A 20000-nucleotide genomic window follows, 5' to 3' on the forward strand; every position below is an offset into this window, starting at 1 on the left:
AGTGTATTGCCCCTAATAATAATAATAATAATAATAATAATAATAATAATCTTGATGCAGTATCAGGCAGTGACTCTCATTGCTTTTGATCTTAAATAATTGGAAGTGTTATCATGTACGTTGTTTTGTCTTGGTATAAAAGATGGGCTCAGCAAATATTCTGCTCAATACTACAGATTTGCTTGTCAGTTGTTGACCTTAACCAGTTGAGCATGTCCCTTAGTGGCTGACAATATGTGCATCTTTGATCACGAACAGAAGTAGCGGGGAGCATCATAGCCATGTATTGAGGGGAATTCTTTGGGGTTTGAATAATTCACTTCTGGAAATACAGGTATTTTGTTCATCATCTTTAAACAAACTTTATTCAAGGACCACTTGAGCGGGATGGGCTACTCGACCCGAAGAAAATTCTAACTGGGCCCCACTTGCAAGGTCATGCACTGTTTGTTTTGATATAAGATCACCATGTTGTGCACATAGGGCTGTGATGCATATGCCTGGTGTGCCCTTATCAGACAGGTAATCACGATGTGTATATTGGGGTTCGCATATTTTATCCCAGTGTCACTCTGGTGGCATGCGCCGCTCTCTCCCAATAATAATAATAAATAATAATAATACTTTCAAATTTATAGGGGGACTTTAGTCAATTCTGCTATATATTTCAGTTGTCTTCGCTTTTGTTCCGTAGTTGTGTTTGTTTAAAAAGTGACGCTGGAAGACAGTTTATTAAGATAGGTATGTGGGAACAGGCAGAATCATATTTATCGTAGACGATAATTTGTAGCAGTGTTGTAAGTTTGTATGTATACGTGTCTCATAGAAAATCTAACAGCAACATAAATATATAGACATGGCTGTGCAGTAAGAAGTTTGCTTTACAAACATACAAACAATATGCCAACTTTGCCAACACACAACCCCCTAGCTCTGCTCAGTTATATTCGTCTTGACAAGCAGCCGAATCGGCTATGCTTCGATGAGATCAAATAAGACCGAAACATGCCCCGGAGTTATCACCTAACATATTACAGATTAGTGTCTCTCTCTCTCCGCTAGGAATAAACGATTAATTTATAGTGGGGACAGTTGTAAGGTAATAAAGTTCATAGGATAATCGTTTATTGCTTTGTCAAACTTTTAGAAACTCGCAGCGTGTCTAGATACCGTTTATGAGGATATAGGCGCGTCCTCAGAGAATCATTGCTGTACACGGTGCGCGTGGTCCTTTAACAAGTTAGAAATTGCAGTTAAAATACCCTTAAAATCACACACTCTACTGCCTTAAAGAGAGAGACAGGCAGAGAAGCCAATGTTTCTGAGATGAGGTAAAATAAAAAAAAAACTTAACTGGTTGGCCACAGTTTGAAACAGGTTCAGTGACGTCGCAACTCATTTCTACAGCTGAGTGAACCGGATCAACGTGAAATGAAGTGTCTTGCTCAAGAACACAACACGCAGCCCAATGCGGAGAATCGAACCCACAACTTCGCGATTCACAACACACACACGCACACACGGGATGGTCGTAGAGGGAGAGAGAGCCTTTGCTCAAAATCTGCTAGATCAGGGTCGCTTTGGGCCCTAAACAACCACAGTATTTTCGAATTTAGCGTTGAGTGCGTGCGTGCGTGTGTGCTTCTCGTTCCAAAAACTGCACATGGAACTTTGCGACTTTGCATATTTGTGTGACTTGATCAATTTGACTGGGGTTTTCTCCCCCTCTTCTCATCGCTATTTTCATCTTTCTCTGCCCGACCTTTTCTCTCTCCCTCGCTCCATCTCATTCTCATATTTCTTTTGTCATGGACTCTATTATCCTACTCCTATTCTCTCTCATATTTTCTCTTCATCTTTCACACACACACATTATCTCTAGCTCTACATGCTTCTTATGTGTCTGAACGCCCAGCTTCTCTCTCTTCATCGTGGTCTAACTCATGTTCTCTCTCCCTCCCCCCTCTCTCTCTCTCTCTTTTTCTACGGCTCTTTCTGTCTGTCTGTCTGTTTACCCTCCCCTCCCCCGCTCTGTCCATCCTTGTCTGAATGCTTGCTTTTTCATCTTTCTCCTCTCTCCCTCCCTCACTAATCTGTAGAAGTCACAACGTGTTTTATGTGTCTGTGTGTTCGCGCCTAAATTATTACATACACAAGGCGAGGTGAAGCAAGTACCTGGAGTAGTGTAAAAGAGGCGGATGGTTGGGTGGGCAACTGGGTAGGTAGGATACTGACTGACTGGGTTGGTCGGTTGATTGATTCGGGGATGAGGAGGTGTTATCGTAACGTACAGTGGCGGAAGTTGTACACACGCACACACACATCATTCATATATATACGTATATATAATATTGAATGTGTGTGTGGTGTTAAATGCGTGCTTTATTTATTTTGAAACCTCGTCTCTGATTGGTCAGCTTGTTTATTTGCTAAAATCACTTCGCAGTAGTTGTGTGTGTGTGTGTGTGGAATATGCATACGTTTACCTGCGCGTGGGGGTGTTTCCCATTTACAGGATTAACGAACAAATTATTGGTACCTCAATGCCACTAATGTTAACCACCATTATTACTACTATCACTAGTAGTAGTAGTAGTAGTAGTTATTGCTATGTATATATATACTATTATTTTCTGTTAATATTTGCAACCGCCATAATTACAAACACCACTACGATTATAACCATTATTTCTAATTTAGGCACAAAGCCAACGGTTTCGAGGGTGGGGGGAATTTAGTCGGCTGCGTCGAACCGTCCCACCCCCACCCTCTTACAAGAATTGAAAGGCAAAGTGGACCTGTACGAGATATGAAACTCAAAATGTAGAGACGGGTTTTTCTTTTGTGGGGCAGCGGATTAGCAGGATCTTAGAGGGCTGTCGCATTTTTGTTTTTTTTTTACCTGGATCTTTTTACGTTACGGTTTCAAATCTCGTCGTGGTCAGATTGAAACTTTTCATTCTTCGGCGGTGGGGTTCTATAAAATAAAAGCAGCAGCCAAGTCTTTGGGGGTGAGTTTAAGCTAAATTACTAGTCGAGTTACTTGGAGGAGGCGATTTTAATCGGATAATCCACATTAGCCGTAAGACTCAGATCCTTGCATAACAGCAGAGCCCCGAAATCAGTGGTTCTTCGACATATTTTTTCTTTATTTTATTTTTTTTTTTTACCTATGGATCCCTTTGATTCATAGGTGAAAAAATTTTGAGGGTTGGACCCTCATGAACATTCGATGTTTACGAAAATCGTATTATATCGATTTTGTTAAATATTATTAGGAAATGTATTTAGAAATGTTTAAATATTTTGTATATTTCCTAAGTGTAACCACATTTATTTCATATAAATCTTAATTACAAAATCTTATATGGACTCCGGTTGAGAGCCATTGTCCTCGACAATAAGTTATCCAAGTGGCATACTGTTTGGAGAACATGGTTGTCACATCGGTGTTACATCTTGCCATCCGCCCATATGTGGTTATGCCATGGTAATCCCTGGACATCGCTGTCTCGAGTCCGCTTAGAACTCCCAAAGGGCCGGTTATCCGGTCTCCATGTGACTGTCCCCTAAACGGACGCCAGTCTGTCAAAGAGATACTAGTTTACAGTACAGCTGTATGAACTGGAACAACATGGAAAATGGAATGATTTTGCTCGGGAACCCAAACGTACTGCCTGATTCAGGAATCGAAATCCCGATGTTGCGATCGTGGGTGCAATACTTTATCCACTGGGCCACGCACTTTCATATGCTTACCTTCAAAAGCGGATCCCGTTTAAAATAAAAATTACAAAAGAACAAAGCAAAATGGAATATTATATAGTTTCCTTTTCCTATAAAAATTACATTTGTTTAATTACTATATGAATAATAATAATAACAATTCTTTTATTGACTACAAGGGCTAATATATAAATTATACATAAGACAAAAATAGTCCTTTCTACTATATGCACAAAGCCTGAAATTGTGGGGAAGGGGGATAGTCGATAACATTGATCCAGTGTTTCACTGGTACTTAATTTATTGACCCCGAAAGGATGAAAGGCAAAGTTGACCTCGGCGGAATTTGAACTCACAACATAGCGACAGACGAAATACCTATTCCTTTACTACCCACAAGGGGCTAAACACAGAGAGGACAAACGGATTAAGTCAATTATATTGACCCCAGTGCGTAACTGGTACTTGTTTAATCGACCCCGAAAGGATGAAAGGCAAAGTCGACCTCGGCAGAATTTGAACTCACAACATAGACGGAAACTGAAAGAAGCCCGTCGTATATATGTATATATATATATATATATGTGTGTGTGTCTGTTTGTCCCCCTAGCATTACTTGACAACCGATGCTGGTGTGTTTATGTCCCCGTTACTTAGCGGTTCGGCAAAAGAGACCGATAGAATAAGTACTGGGCTTACAAAAGAATAAGTCCCGGGGTCGAGTTGCTCGATTAAAGGCGGTGCTCCAGCATGGCCGCAGTCAAATGACTGAAACAAGTAAAAGAGAGAGTAAAGATATATATATATATATATATACACACATACATAGATGTGTGTATGTGTATGTTCACTCCGTTTCTTTACCTGTTCTTTGAAGGGAGTGGCTATTGTAGTGTCAGCAATAAAAACTAGCTTCTTCATGATTAATTGTTGCACACTCATCATCTCTTTCTTCTGCTTTCCTCTCTTTCTCTCGCCACACACAATGACATACACATTACACCCCAACACGAACTCTGTCGTTCCAAAGCACACGACAAACCATATACGCACACTAACACGCATACATTCCTAAAGTATTATACTTTTTCATTGTATAGCACCCGAAGACTCTCATTGGATATAGTCTTTGTTATATACTCTCTTACTCTTTTACTTGTTTCAGTTATTTGACTGCAGCCATGCTGGAGCACCGTCTTTAGTCGAGCAAATCGACCCCGGGACTTATTCTTTGTCAGCCCAGTACTTATTCTATCGGTCTCTTTGGCCGAACCGCTAAGTGACGGGGACGTAAACACACCAGCATCGGTAGTCAAGCAATGCTAGGGGGACAAACGCAGGCACACACACACACACACACACACACACACACATATATATATATATATATACATATATACGACAGTCTTCTTTCAGTTTCCGTCTACCAAATCCACTCACAAGGCATTGGTCGGCCCGGGGCTATAGCAGAAGACACTTGCCCAAGATGCCACGCTGTGGGACTGAACCCGGAACCATGTGGTTGGTAAGCAAGCTACTTACCACACAGCCACTCCTGCGCCTATGTGGAAAAAAAAAACACTCTAAATTTGTAGATATAGCAAAATTTACTGAATGATCACTGCTAGAACACCTTTGATTACTGAGTCCTCTCGATCAGGATTGACCATAGCAAACAGCTACACGAACTCTCTGAGATCAGAACTCGCAAAACTATTGAACAGTCTAAATTCCACATTGTAGCTTATTTGCCGGGTTGTTTGACTGTGACCAGTAACTGAATAGGATCTGCTTAATTCTTTCTACCTGCAGAAGTTTCTTTCCACCCTAAATCCTTAGAGAACAAAAGAATAACAGAAAAACAAAATAAAGTTAAATAAATACAAAAAGGGTGTGAGTAGGCACGTACCGAAAAATAGGCTCGAGTGAGGGTCGATGTAATGAAAGAGTTGGTCCAGTTCTTCTGACCAACTCCTTTTTTTTGTTAAAGTCAAAATGTACCCATTTCATTGTCTAAGTGACCTTCTTTTGTTGATGTATTGTGATGTACTGTGAGAAAAATTTGGTCATTATTTCTTGCAGATACTTAGAGGTTTTTTGTTTAGTTCGAAGTGTAAGAAGTTGTGGTTGTTTCACTCCAGGTCGTCTCTGACCATGCAAGGACTATGATCCTGTCTTTCACTCCTTGCCAATATATCCTGCATTACATTGTAATTGTGAGGTTAATGAGGATTTTAATCAGCGAGAATTTGAGACCGCTTTTAGGGAAACCGAAGCACGTTTTTATATTATTATTATTATTATTATTATTATTATAGGGGTTGAAGTTTTCTAATCAAGGAGAATTTGTGAACTGTAGTAGGGGAACCGACACCTTTTTATTTATTTATTTATTTTCTTTTGTGGATGTGCACTAGTGATAAGAATATTGTAAGCAAATTGAATACCTATTTCTTTATTACCCATAAGGGGCTAAACACAGAGAGGACAAAGAAGGACAGACATAGGTATTAAGTCGATTACATCGACCCCAGTGCGTAACTGGTACTTAATTTATCGACCCCGAAAGGATGAAAGGCAAAGTCGACCTCGGCTTTGCAAATTGGATACCGCCTAAGCAATCAGTGGAACGTGGTTGAAGAGGTGCAACTGAGAAAGCATCTTCCAAGCACTCATTCTCACGCATCTTACTGCTGTCACGCGCGGCAGTGTGTCCGGCACCCGGTTCACTACTTCAGAAATTCTTCAGAAAAGATTACCACCCACTAAAGGGGTTAGTGTCGAAAAACATGTCTGATTCAAATCTAAGGTCGATTTTCATAGGCTAAGATTAAGTACCTGTCATATAATGGGGTTAATAGTATCGATCTAATTGCCTCCCTTCAGAATTGCTGGCCTTGTGCCCAAAGCAGAAACAATTATCATGACCTGTTCCCCCACCATATTTTCCGCCCCGCCAAATCAGTTGTAATGTCATTCTCAACTGATGTCCCTGTAACAAATAAAGGCAAATGTTGTTGCTATTTATTATTATTATTATTATTAAGGCGGCGAGCTGGCAGAATCGTTAGCACGCTGGATGAAATGCTTAGCGGTATTTCGTCTGTCGCTATGTGTTTTGAGTTCAAATTTCGCCGAGGTCGACTTTGCCTTTCATCCTTTCGAAGTTGATAAATTAAGTACCAGCAAAATATTGGGGTCAATGTAATCGACTAGTCCCTTCCTCCACAATTTCAGACCTTGTGTCTATAGTAGAAAGGATTATTATTATTATTATTATTTAAATTTGAGATTAGACAGAATCGCGAGCTCGTCTGACTAAATGCCGGTTAGGTACTTCGTTATCCTTCACGTTCTGAGTTCAAATGTCACTGAGGTCGACTTTACTTTTCATTCTTCCGGGTTCGATAAAATAAATATCATTTGAGCACTGGGGTCGATGTAATCGACTAGCCCACCACCGTTCACCTTAATTTCTGGCTTTGTGCCTATATAAAAAAAATTATTATTATTATTATTATTATTATTAAGGCGGTGAACTAGCAGAATCATTAGCACACTGGACTAAATGTTTAGCGGTATTTCGTTCTGAGTTTAAATTCCGCCGAGGTCGACTTTGTCATCCTTTCGGAGTCGATAAATTAAGTACCAGTGGAACACTGGGGTCGATGTAATCGACTAGTCCTCTACCCCCAAATTCCAGGCTTTGTGCCATCTGTAGAAAGGTTTATTATTGTTGTTGTAACTGTGTTTTGTTGACAGTGGAAACCGAGTATTTCAACCCTTTGTCTATGCTTAAAGCATTTTCATAAGTTCGTCCTAAACCGTCCATGGTTGTTTTCAGACTTTTATTTAGTTAGTCCGTGTTTCATACGTTCTGAGTAATATAAAGCTTTTCTTTCATAGGCCCCAAATCACCCTAGGTTGAAAACAAAAATACATGCATGACAGGCAAAAGGTTAAGGGTTATTCTGGACATTCTGTGCTCTGACATCTCTTATATTAAGGGCCACTCGCAAATTTAAAATGGAATTAAATGAAGATTTATTGCTGTCGGACTCGGCCGTGATCGAGCAAACCCGATGTCTTCCGACCGTCACTGATACATATTTATGCATTAGTCATCGTGTACCCTGGACTACATTATTTAAAGTATATTTTCTTTACCTCATGACACTGTAGGGTGTGGTTTGAAGTGGGTTTAGCAACTACTTCTGATTGAAAACGACAGCATTCAGTGATTAATTCGCCACACACAATGTATTTTTTTTGCATGCTAGCGACAATAAACTAAACACAGCAGAGGTGTCGTCTTGCAACACCTCCACGAAACATACATATTGTATGGGTATATGTATGGATATATATATATATATATATATATATATATATTATACGGGTACACGTGTGTGTGTGTGTGTGTGTGTGTGTATATATGTATATTTGAATACACACGTGTGTGTATGTATGTGTATATAAGTGTATAAGATAGATATAGATAGATACATGTGTATATTATATGTATGGGTGCAGGTGTCTCTACGTGGTAAGAAGCTTGCTTCCCAACCAATTTCCGGGTTCAGTCCACTACGTGGCACCTTGGGCAAGTGTCTTCTATTATAGCATTGGGCCGACCAAAGACTTGTGAGTAGATTTGGTACAGGGAAACTGAAAGAAGCCTGTCGTGTATATATATGTGTGTGTGTCTCTCTCTCTCTTTGTATCTGTCTGTCCTCCCCACACCATCGGTTGACAGCCGATCTAATAAGTACTAGGCTTACAAAGAATAAGTCCTAGGGGGTTTGAATTCTTCGACTAAAGGCGGTGCTTCAGCATGGCCGCAGTCAAATGACTAAAACATGTAAAAATATGTGAAACAGCATTTATTATATAGCTATATATATATATATATATATAATATATATATTATATAGGTAGATCGCGTGTGTATGTTTGTATATACTATGTATATTATTGCCAATAGCAATAACATGAAAACGCATGCTCAAACGCGCGCGCAAGTATATATATTATATAATATATATTAATATATATATATATAATATATATATATATATATATATACACACATATATATATATATATATATATACACATATATATATATATATATATATATACACACATATATATATATATATACACACACACACATATATATATATATATACACACACACACATATATATATATATACACACACACACATATATATATATACATATATATATAGATATATACATATATATATACACACATATATATACACATATATATATACACACACACACATATATATATATATACACACACACACATGTATTAGATATATATAGACACATATATATAGTATACACACACATATATATACACCTATTATATATATACACACACATATATATATATACACATGTATATAGTATATATATATATATACACGCATATATATATAATATACACTATATATATATACATATATATATATATACACGCATAATATATATATATACACGCATATATATATATACACATATATAATTACACATATATACATACATTATATATAACACATATATATATACACATTATACATACAATATATATATATACACGCACATATATATATATATTATATATATACACACATATATACATACATATATATATATACACACACACACACTATATATATACACACACACACACACACATATATATATATATATATATATAATATAATATTATATACACACACACATATATAGTATATATACATATACGTGTGTGCATGCATTTTCATGTTATTTTTGTTGGTGTGTTGTGTGGCATAGGTGTACGCATGCACACACACACACACACACACACAGGGAATGTGATCAACAGGTTACGAAGAGTTCGTGTGTATGAGGCGGGGGAGGGGGGTTATTTCAAATTATTGTCTTTACAATGAACTGAAGAAGAGACAGGTTGTAGTTTTAAAATCTGTGTGTGTGTGTGTACAATGGAGAAAAGGAACGCACAGCTGTTTTGTGTGTGATGTGCAATTTTGTGAGAGAGTATGGATGCGTGCAGGATGAAACGTGTGTATATATATATGGAGGTTATTCAGTGTGCTTGAATTGTACTGTGGTGTGTGTATGTAGTGTTAAGTATATTTGTGTGTAGTAGTGTGTGAGAGAATGCTGGATAGCGCGAGATGTGTGTGTGTGATAATGAAATGCATATACTTAGTGTGAGTGCGCGTGTGTGAACGGATCGATATAAATTAGCTGTTTCATCGATCAGATTGTGTGATGGATTACACCTTCCCGTTATTTCATTGATCCAAATCTGTGTATCTGTGTGTGGTTATACATGTATGGGCGCAGACATGGCCCAGTGCGGTTAGAATTTCACTTCGAAATCGCGAGGTCTTTTACTCGATCTCGCTGCTGCGTGTTACTTTGAAAGGAAAGTTTGTGAAAAGCCCATCGGATCGAAATTGAATTTGTAATTCAATTAGACCGCTTTATCTCTCTCTCACACACACACGCAATGTGTAACACTTGCTGTACCCAGCAATTATGTCAAAGGTACCCTTATCAGTGGATTACCCAGTTCAAAGGGTAACCAGTTCAGTGAGTCGAACAACTGCAATATAATACAACATCGAAACTGACGGAGATCCAGTTCATGCGTGCTCTTGTGTGTGTGTAATTGTGCGTTTGTGCAGTATTCAGATGTGTATGTGTGTGTCTGTGTCTGTTTATACTTATTTGTTCCAGAAAAGAGCATGTAATCGTGTGTGTGTGTGTATGTGTGTGAATCAGATGTAGTATGCTTATGTACAAATCTGTTTTTGTATATTATGCACTAACAAAAATATCTGTGCAAAAATAAATAAATATTCTTACCGGATATATACTTCTTTTATATCCTCACTGCACACACACACACAACACACACTCACTCACACACGCTTATTTTCTTTCTCTCCCTCTCATTCACTATCTCGCTCTCTCACACCATGTAAAGTGTGTGTGTGTGTGTGTGTACGTCGAGTTCATACGTCGGATCTTAGCTGGGTGCTGTGCGTGCGTGTGTGTGTGTGTGTGTTTGATATACTTTCTGCTGTGTTCGTCTCGTCACCACTGCTTATCTTCTGTTTGCCTTCTTGTCTATCTATCTATCTATCTATCTGTCTGTTTGTTTGTCTACTTTACTCTAACCCCCCCCCCATTTTACCACTCGTGTCTCTCACTCACCTTCTCTCTTTCTGTATGCTTGATCCCCGAGAGGTGTGGTTTAAGTAAAGGTAGAAGATATGACGACGACGATGATGATGATACTAATAATATTAAAGTGACCAGTTAGCTGAGCTAAGCAAGGTTAGCCGGGTAGTTGGGGTGGTTTCGTTGGATGGGTAGCTGGCTGTGGGTTTTTCTGTGCATTAAGCTAACTTCAGCTAAGCCGGTTGGCTGGTCGATTGGGCCGGCAAAATGTCTGGACCGAAAGGTGCGTTGTAAGCGAAGCGTTGATTGGCTGCCGAGGCAAAGCGGTTGCACTCAATAACCCCAGTGACACAGTTTGTTACAAAGGAAAGAAAAAAGAAAGAACGAAAGGAGAGATGAGGTGAAGGGGGGAAAAGAAAGAAAGAAAGAACGAAAGCAAAGCATTTTGACTACCGCCTCCTCCCATCCTTTTCTATCTTTTCTTTTTTTTCTCTCCCTCTCTTTTCCTTTTTCCGTACTTCCCCTCCTCCTCCACCTCGCACGTCGACGATGATAATAATGATAATAATAATGACAACGTCGGTGCTGCTGATGATGATTGTGGTGGCGGTGGCGAGGACGGCAACTCCGATCGTGTTTCTTTCCTCTATCACAGCTCCGCTATAGTTAAGAGGGCAGCTAGGAAAGGCAGAGCAGTCTCTGTCAATCGCTGGGGGCTGCCACTGATATATACGTATATATATATATATATCTATACATACACACGCACACACATATATATCTATGTTATGAATATGTACACTACATATTAAGCACACCACAACCTCTCTATCTATCTATCTCTCTCACTCTCAAAACGTTGGATTTATTTATATATATATATATACACATAGATATTTTCTTCGTGGGTTTTTTTTGTTATTTTTTTTGTTGGGCCTGACTGAAAAAAGTGTTCGTCTTGTTGCTACTGCTGCTGTTTTACAAACAACAAAATCTTGCTGGCTCTAGCTGCTCTGTCTCTCTCTTTAATTTCTGGGTGCCGTTGTTTACCAAACGAGAAGGAAGGAAGGAAACGTTAACATCAACCAGAAAGAAAAAAGAAATATACAAAAGCAAATGACGGATATATTTATATACACATATTATTATTATATGTAATACACACACACGCACACACACACACACACACATATATATATGAGATATATTTTTTAATATCTATATATACCCATATATGTTGTGATCTATTTATATTTAAGGAAAGTTTTGTTTTGTTGTTGCAAAAAAAAAAAAAAAGGAGGAAAATTCTCTGTATTTTAATATATACATACATGAGTATATATATAACGTATTATGGCATATAGCGTGTAAACACATACGTGCGGAAACCCTTACGGAAAAAATATCTTGGTAACGCTATACGCACAAGCGCGCACACTCAAATACATACACGCACACACACACACACACAGTTACTATATTATATATATATATATATATACACACAAATTACATCCATCCATCCATACAAACACACGCACAACTGGTTCGTGTGTTTTCTCTTTCTCTATCACACACACACATATATATTTGTAATTTATTTTTATACCTGCACTTCACATTTTTCTCTTCTATCTCTATAACTTGTATATAAATTCATACACACACACACACACACACACATTTCGTGTTGTCAATCTGTCTATACATCTACCTCTTCTTACTTCTTGTCTCTCGCATCACAGTGTAAATAAATAAACACTTTAACAAACACACTCACACAGGACATCAACAGCCACCACCAATATATATAAACAACAGTCACACACCACCTCACGCCAAAACCGCACAGCACCGCTCTAACACACTCCAACCACACCACCACCACCACACACCACCAACCACTACACTATATACACCCTCCAACTCTATGCTGGTGTTACCACTCGACAGTCGGAGGTGTAGTAGCTGTGGTCGTAGTGGTAGTAGTGGCTGCGAAGCTAGATGTTCTCGGAGTATGCTGGAACAGGGCCTCTCTCCGCCACCAACGGACCGGCTACTGCAGCCGCCGCCGGTGCCACCTATCCCCGGGGTAGAATGGATGCTACCAACGATGTTTTCGCCTGCCTTTTTGGAGATTTATTTGTTAAATGGTAAGTACCCGTAAATCCGTAATGACCATATCCCTCCCACTCCGCTCCGCTCCGCCCTGATCTCTGGCGACATTGCTCCAGTATTTCTACAGTCACAACCGTTCACGTTCCTCACTGTACCGATTCGCCCCTCGGCTCATTGCCGTTACTCCATGACCCAACGCTTCTAAAATTAAAACAATCAAATACCCCGCCATTTCGAACTAATCTTCACAAAAAAGAAAATGAAAAATATAAAATCATCCTTATGAATTTATAACGAAAAAAAAAACAAAAAAAACATGAAAATGAAAAACCGAAAACGGATATATCTAAGGTTTCAGATACGATCAGAACGTCATTAAAGAGCTTTTCCTATAATTATATTTATGTCAACATGAGGTGTGCTTGTCTTGAATGTTAAGTCATATCAACAGAATGTTTTGCTAGTGCACACACTTTGAAAGATGCTTTGAGTGGAATATTGTGTGTTTGTTTGTATGTATGTATGTGTGTGTGTGTGTGTGTGTTCAAAGTGAGCGAGTCGTTTCTGATGTCCACTCCCTTTAAAGAGAAACTTAGTAATATAAAGTGTGAAATTTCCGGTTTTGAAACTACGTGAATCAAGTACACCTACTAGGAAATTCTATACCCTTTATACATTTATACATACATTAGGATGTGTGTAAAGACATTTAAAAAAAAAAAAAAGAAACTAGATTAGTTTAAATAATAAAAAAAAAAAGTACAGTCAAGAAGTGCTGAGGTAGAGAAGACATACATAGAAGTGCGAGCGTGTGTGTGTATATAAATATGCAGAATGATTTATAGATAGCCATAAATACATACATACATAGATCAGCACTTATATGCTTACGGTCTTTTGTGAGTGATGAGTGAATGAATGAATATGTATGGGTGTGTTTTTCGGATGTAGGTGCGTCGGTTTATCTTCACTTGTGTTTATGACCTCTGTTAATCAGGCTAGATATATTTTCGTTCTATCTCTTACGTATGTCTACATCACTTTTGCTGGAGTGTTGTGACTTCTAATATATTCGATGATTAAGTGCAAAAACGTTATAGTATGTGTATATTTGCGTGATGTGTGTGTATGTCTATACACACACACACACACACATATATATATATATATATATTATCACTTGTGTTTGTGTGTATTTAACTCTTTGTATCTGAAATGTTCATGATGATAGTCTATATGTCTTCTGTTGTTTACCACTTCATGTTTCCTGCTGCCGATCGATCGGTCTTCGTTCACATTTCAGATTTTGTATTTACCTTCTGTAAATACATCATGGTGGATAGAAGTCACATTGTCTTTCCTTCCTGTTTTCGTCTTTCATCCTTTGCCATATGGATGGCAACTCAGTGTTCACTTCAAACACCTTTACCGCATAACAGTTACCTGTATTCATAACTATTTGATAGTAAAATAATGTTTAGTGTCTTCAAAACCACATACACACACATTCGCACTCACCCACATTGAGTATTTTTACTACCTTGGACATAGTAACTTAATTGCAATAAAGTCTTCTCCGATAATCCATTGTGGTTAACCATCCAAATGCACTTGAAATACCTATTGCAGGGGTGAAACGCGCATATGAATCATGATATAAACTTATGTTTATCCAAATTTCCCATATATAATGTGTGTATATATATATACTCGCGCGCGCACTGTGCACCCGATAAGTACACGACCGGTGAGAAAACCTCTGCCAAGTCATTCGGCCTGCTTGAAAGAGCAGCTAAATTCTACTTGCTCTAACTGTTTCTAAAATTAAGAAAGAATAAATTGGATAAATATAATCCTAGATACACCGTCTCATCAAAAGTCAAGTTGGTCATAGCTGGATTGCCTTTGATAGTATGTGTGTCCGATCATATCTGATCTGGAGTCTAAGCGACAACAGTTGCTGAATAGCGTGGCCATGGATACCTACTTTACACAGTTTCAATATACCATGCTGTCTTACACACACACACACACACACTCCTCTTTAAATCGTATATCCATGGCTACACACCACGTGGACCTTATAACTAATACACAGCTATGCTACACATCAATATCGACAAACCTTACTCTGCACAAATCTTCTACCTCTTTTCTCCTATATACTATTCAACACATGTCTGCGTGTCTGGCTCCACTCCACCAAGATGCGTAACATTACTACCGACAGACACATCCCAACATAGGTGATATCCTCCCCTGATTAAGTTCTGTGCCTTTGACAGTGTACCTACAGTTTCCTCTACACACCACGTGGATGTTTGTGTCTTGGTTACACACCACGCTCAACACACACACCACTCAGCAGGTGGTATCCATAGCTACACTCAAATGGTGCCAGTCTCTCGCTAACTAACCACACTCTTTTTACACAGCACCCGCCCATCTTATTACGCACTCTTTTCAACCCTATATGTTACATTTAGACAGTGTGTGTGTGTGTTGTTTATGAGTTTTTGTCTAGAAACTATATATGTATATATATATTTAATAACAAAGGGTAAAATTAATTAATTAAGAAGTAATCAATAATTTCACCAAATATCGATATTATAGGAATACGTGCTCCAGCATAGCCGGAGCAATTGGTTGAAGTTAAGGTATATACGGAACATAGTTTGTAAACGGTATGGAGGGAGTAGTTCCGATGTTGTGTGCGTGTGTGTGTGTGTATATATACACTCACACATGGCTATTATAAATAATATATATTATCTTCCTAAATTCCCACATAAACTATTGTCGCGTGTTTAGCACGTCGATTCTCTCTCATACAAAACATACGGGCATGTTTGTGTGTGTGGTGGAGTAAGAAATTTAAGAGACTGGTACACACACACTCACACGCATGTACTTTCGTATATAGAATCCCACACGTATTTACAAATAGAAATGGGTGCGTTCGTTGCTTGATAATTAATTTATAAGGGTGTGCTGTTTTCTTGTTTGAAAACTGCTGCTGTTGTGGTTGCCGTTTAACCCTAGGTTCACTCAAATCAACCGACATTCTAACCATGACTAACACGGCTCTTTATTTATTTTTCGAGTATAGTCCAGTAGTGTTCAGCAATTATGCTTTTTAAACATAAATTGGACTATATATATATCCAGTGTGTTTGTCCTCAATTCCTTATTAAGATTGTAAGAAGAGATATAAGGGGGATTTGGCTACTATTTCTAACAAGTTGAGGAAACATAAAAACTCCAGTCTATGTGTATTATATGTTGGTGTAGGTGTGTGTGTCTATTTGTACATATGAATTATGGAACTGGATCTGTTTGCGTCAAATATTCCCCATTATCACCGTTTTCTGTGTCGCCAGCCATCACTCTCTTTCTCACACACTCCACCGTGTTGTGGCTATTATTATCTCCCTTCTATTATACATCTAGACTGTCACTCAACGCTTTGCCCTCACAGCCCGCTCACTCTGTTTCTCCCATCATATACCCGCTCTTCTGAACATCCACCCCGAACAATTCCCTGCTAACATTACTCTCTCTCCACCTCTCAGTCACACTGCTTTGAATAATACGGTGACACAGTATGCTATAAGAGGGGTCTTTAGTTCTGTTAGTGATGAGGATAGCAACCTCTCTAATGATGGCGCCATGATAAATGCACCGAGTACACTCTGGAGAGTTGTTAATGTTAGGCAGAGCATCCTACCATATAAACAATGCTGACATTGTAACATACAAGCATGATTTGGTTCTCTTACTTGTCTTGGAGGACAGAAACTCTAAATAAGAACTTTCTCCTACTCGTTTATGTCAGCATGGATAGTGGACTTATACAATGATGATATTTTTCTATATACTTACTTTTGTGTGTGTGTGTGTATGTCTTAACGTTTTCTTTTCCATACTTGCATAGGTTGGATGAAGTTTAGCGAAGCAGATTTTCTATGCCCTTCTTGTTGTCACTGTACCTTGCCTGTTTCCAAACAAGGCAATGTTTTCCCATGGCCAGACATGCTTTTACAGATCATTGGAAATGAATGACATTAATTTACAGCAATCATATGATATCAAGATGAAACACAAACATGTACACATACACTATATATATATATCATCATCATTTAGCGTCCGTTATAATGTAACAGGCTTCTTTCAGTTTCCGTTCACTAAATCTGGAGCAGAGTGGCAAGAAAATATTTGTGTACGATTCCACACAGTGAGATTGAACACAGAGCCATGTGCTTGGAAAGTGAACTTCGTAATTTTGCCATGACTGTTTGTTTAAGAAGTTTGCTTCCCAACCATGTGCTTTTCGGTTCAGTCTCACTGCTTGACACTTTGAGCAAGTTTTTTTACTAATAGCCCCAGGCTAACTAACAGAAACTGTTAGTCTGTTGACAGAAACTGAAAGAAGCCTGTCATATATAATATGTATGTATATGCCAGTGTGTTTGTGTTATCCTCATACACATGGCCTTCCTTGGAAATGAGTGGAGACTGGCCGTAGAACATTTGTCTCTCAGAATTCTGCCTGACCCATGCTTGTTTAGAAAAGTAAATGTTGGTAAAATATGTGTCATGTGTGGGTATATATATGTGTGTTTGTGTGTGTGTGTATATATATATATATATATATATATATATATATACACACACACATTCATACATATATTCTGCTACACAAAGTTTTGCCACTTGTTGCAAACTTTGTGATCTTTTTTGTGACACTCAGCCTCCTGGCCCTGAGAGATTCACATGTGATATTTATCACTTCTACTGGTTCCTTCCTCTTGGATCACCTGGCAATTATTTTATCCAGATAATGTACCTTTCATGTACATTATGTTTCTGTACAATATTAGTCATCTGTCTGAGTCACGTTACATCTAATTCCATTTATACTTAGTTTTTTTTAGGTTTTTGTTTTTTCTCCTCTGTCATTTGTACTAGTCTTTTATCCTTACTAACATTACACATCTTAGCAGAGCATGTTCACTTCTTTTCTGTCCAACCTTCACACATCCTTTTCATGCAGTCCCCATGTTTTGCTTCTGTACAACATCACACTTGTTACACAACCATCATCCGATCCACTCCTCATGTGGAAAGAGAAGCCTTTCGTTGCTAGCAGAAGAAAGAAATCTGTGAACTTCCTCCACAATGTTTTCTATGCTAGCTGCCATGCTTTCAGAACCCCAGTTCCACTAATTAGGTTACTAAGATTACTTCTGATAAACCATCTTAGCCTTCAGAATAATTTATTCCTAAAGTGCTCAAAGGTACTGTCAGTTATTTCTGTGTATCTGCAACAAGTGAAATTTTCTTTCTGTATCATCGAACCTGTGATCACGTTTATACCCTATACACCTCTTGTGTGGCCATAATTTACTTTGGGTTTTCTCAAAAGAACAAAATAGCTGACCTAAGCATTTCCTGCTGTAATGGATTTCTTATTTTGCGCACATCTTCAAAGGTGCAAAGTCATTGGGCTATTTGTTGGCAAGGGAAATGACAACAATGTCACCGCTTGTAACTCAGCATTTTTTTTTTTTGTGCAAATGTAAACCTATGTGCATGTACACACACACACATATGTATATGATGACCTTCCTCCAGTTTCCATCTAACAAAATCACTCACAAGGCTTTGGTTGGCTGGAACTATAACAGAAGACACTTGCCTAGAGTGCCACACAATGGAACTGAACCTGAGACCATATGGCTGGGAAGTGAACATATATGCGCACATAACAGACACAGACATATGAGGGGGAATTCACATAAATCTAAGTAATATAAGCTTGCTACACCTAAGCAAGATATTTAATGACTGAGAATGCAGGTTCAACAGGTAAATTGCTGAGATGTCTTTCCATGGATATTAATTATACGGAAGTGGTGTGGAATACTTAGAATGTGTTACCTCACTGGTTATTGAGAAACTTTGGTGACTATTCCTCATATAAATATCTTAGTATGTGGGTTCATGCATCTATACCCACACACATAAAAGGCATACAGTGCGCTCTATAAAGTCGTTAGTGTTAGGAAGGGCACCCAGCTGTAGAAACTAAGCCAAAACAGATTACTGGAGCTTGGTGCAGCACTCTGGCATACCAATCCCAGTCAAACTCAGGGCCATTGCTAAGCCCCTGCAACTCTTGCAGTCTCAGGTGGTGCCATGTTAAGATCAAAGTATGTAGATGAATCATTTATTTACTTTAGTTAAGATGCTGAACAAAAATTAAACTATTTATATTAACTGAGAAGTTCAAGAAATAAAATGGTAATGCATTGTACCATGAACATGTACCAGACTTTGTGGATTGCCTATAGTTATTGAACACTAACTTAGCCCTCAGTTTGATGATTCTGAACTGATCAATGGTTCCGTGCCATTTTTGTCTTTGAAAGTTGCCTGGATTATAAAAGTGCTCTTTCATTCATATCTGGAAGTTTTACTTATTGAAATTTGTAATAGACCTAAATAAATTTTACTTGTACTTTTAAAGATGCTCTTTGGGATAACATGAAATATTGAACTTCAGATACAATAAAGTAAAATATAGCTATGAATAAAAGGTGCATAGATTACGAATTTTGATTGAAGGGATGGAGCCTCGAAACTAAGTGTTGCAGGGGGCCCTCTAAAAGTGACGCGACAGCGCTGGTTAAACTGCCTAATCCATGCCAGCTTGGAAGACAGATGTTAAATGATGACGATGATTTTATACATATACATGCATATATATATATATATATATATATATCTGGGTGTGTATGTAAAATTTTATTTTATTTTGGCCCCGGTAGCCTCTTGCTACTCAGTAGGTTTACAGGATCTTCAGACAAGTTGGACTGTGTGTACCTATCTACTGGTTAAATTCAAGGTACAAGAGAC

The 20000-nt window shown here is 38.2% G+C and overlaps 1 protein-coding gene across 12 annotated transcripts in view; it reads left to right on the forward strand.

Moving 5' to 3' along the window:
* Positions 1-20000, forward strand: part of LOC115232533 (nuclear hormone receptor HR96) — a 381450-nt gene that overhangs the window by 297868 nt on the left and 63582 nt on the right. The window contains exon 1 of one of the 12 annotated variants that reach the window (XM_029802464.2): positions 12216-13111. The exons of the other annotated variants lie outside the window; for them this stretch is intronic. Coding sequence (XP_029658324.1) covers positions 12963-13111 — 149 coding nt within the window. The 5' untranslated portion in view covers positions 12216-12962. Of the gene's footprint in view, positions 1-12215; positions 13112-20000 lie in introns of those variants that run through there. 12 annotated transcript variants of the gene reach the window in all.

This window comes from Octopus sinensis, linkage group LG2 (genome assembly GCF_006345805.1).
Source record: "Octopus sinensis linkage group LG2, ASM634580v1, whole genome shotgun sequence".
Lineage (NCBI taxonomy): Eukaryota > Metazoa > Mollusca > Cephalopoda > Octopoda > Octopodidae > Octopus > Octopus sinensis.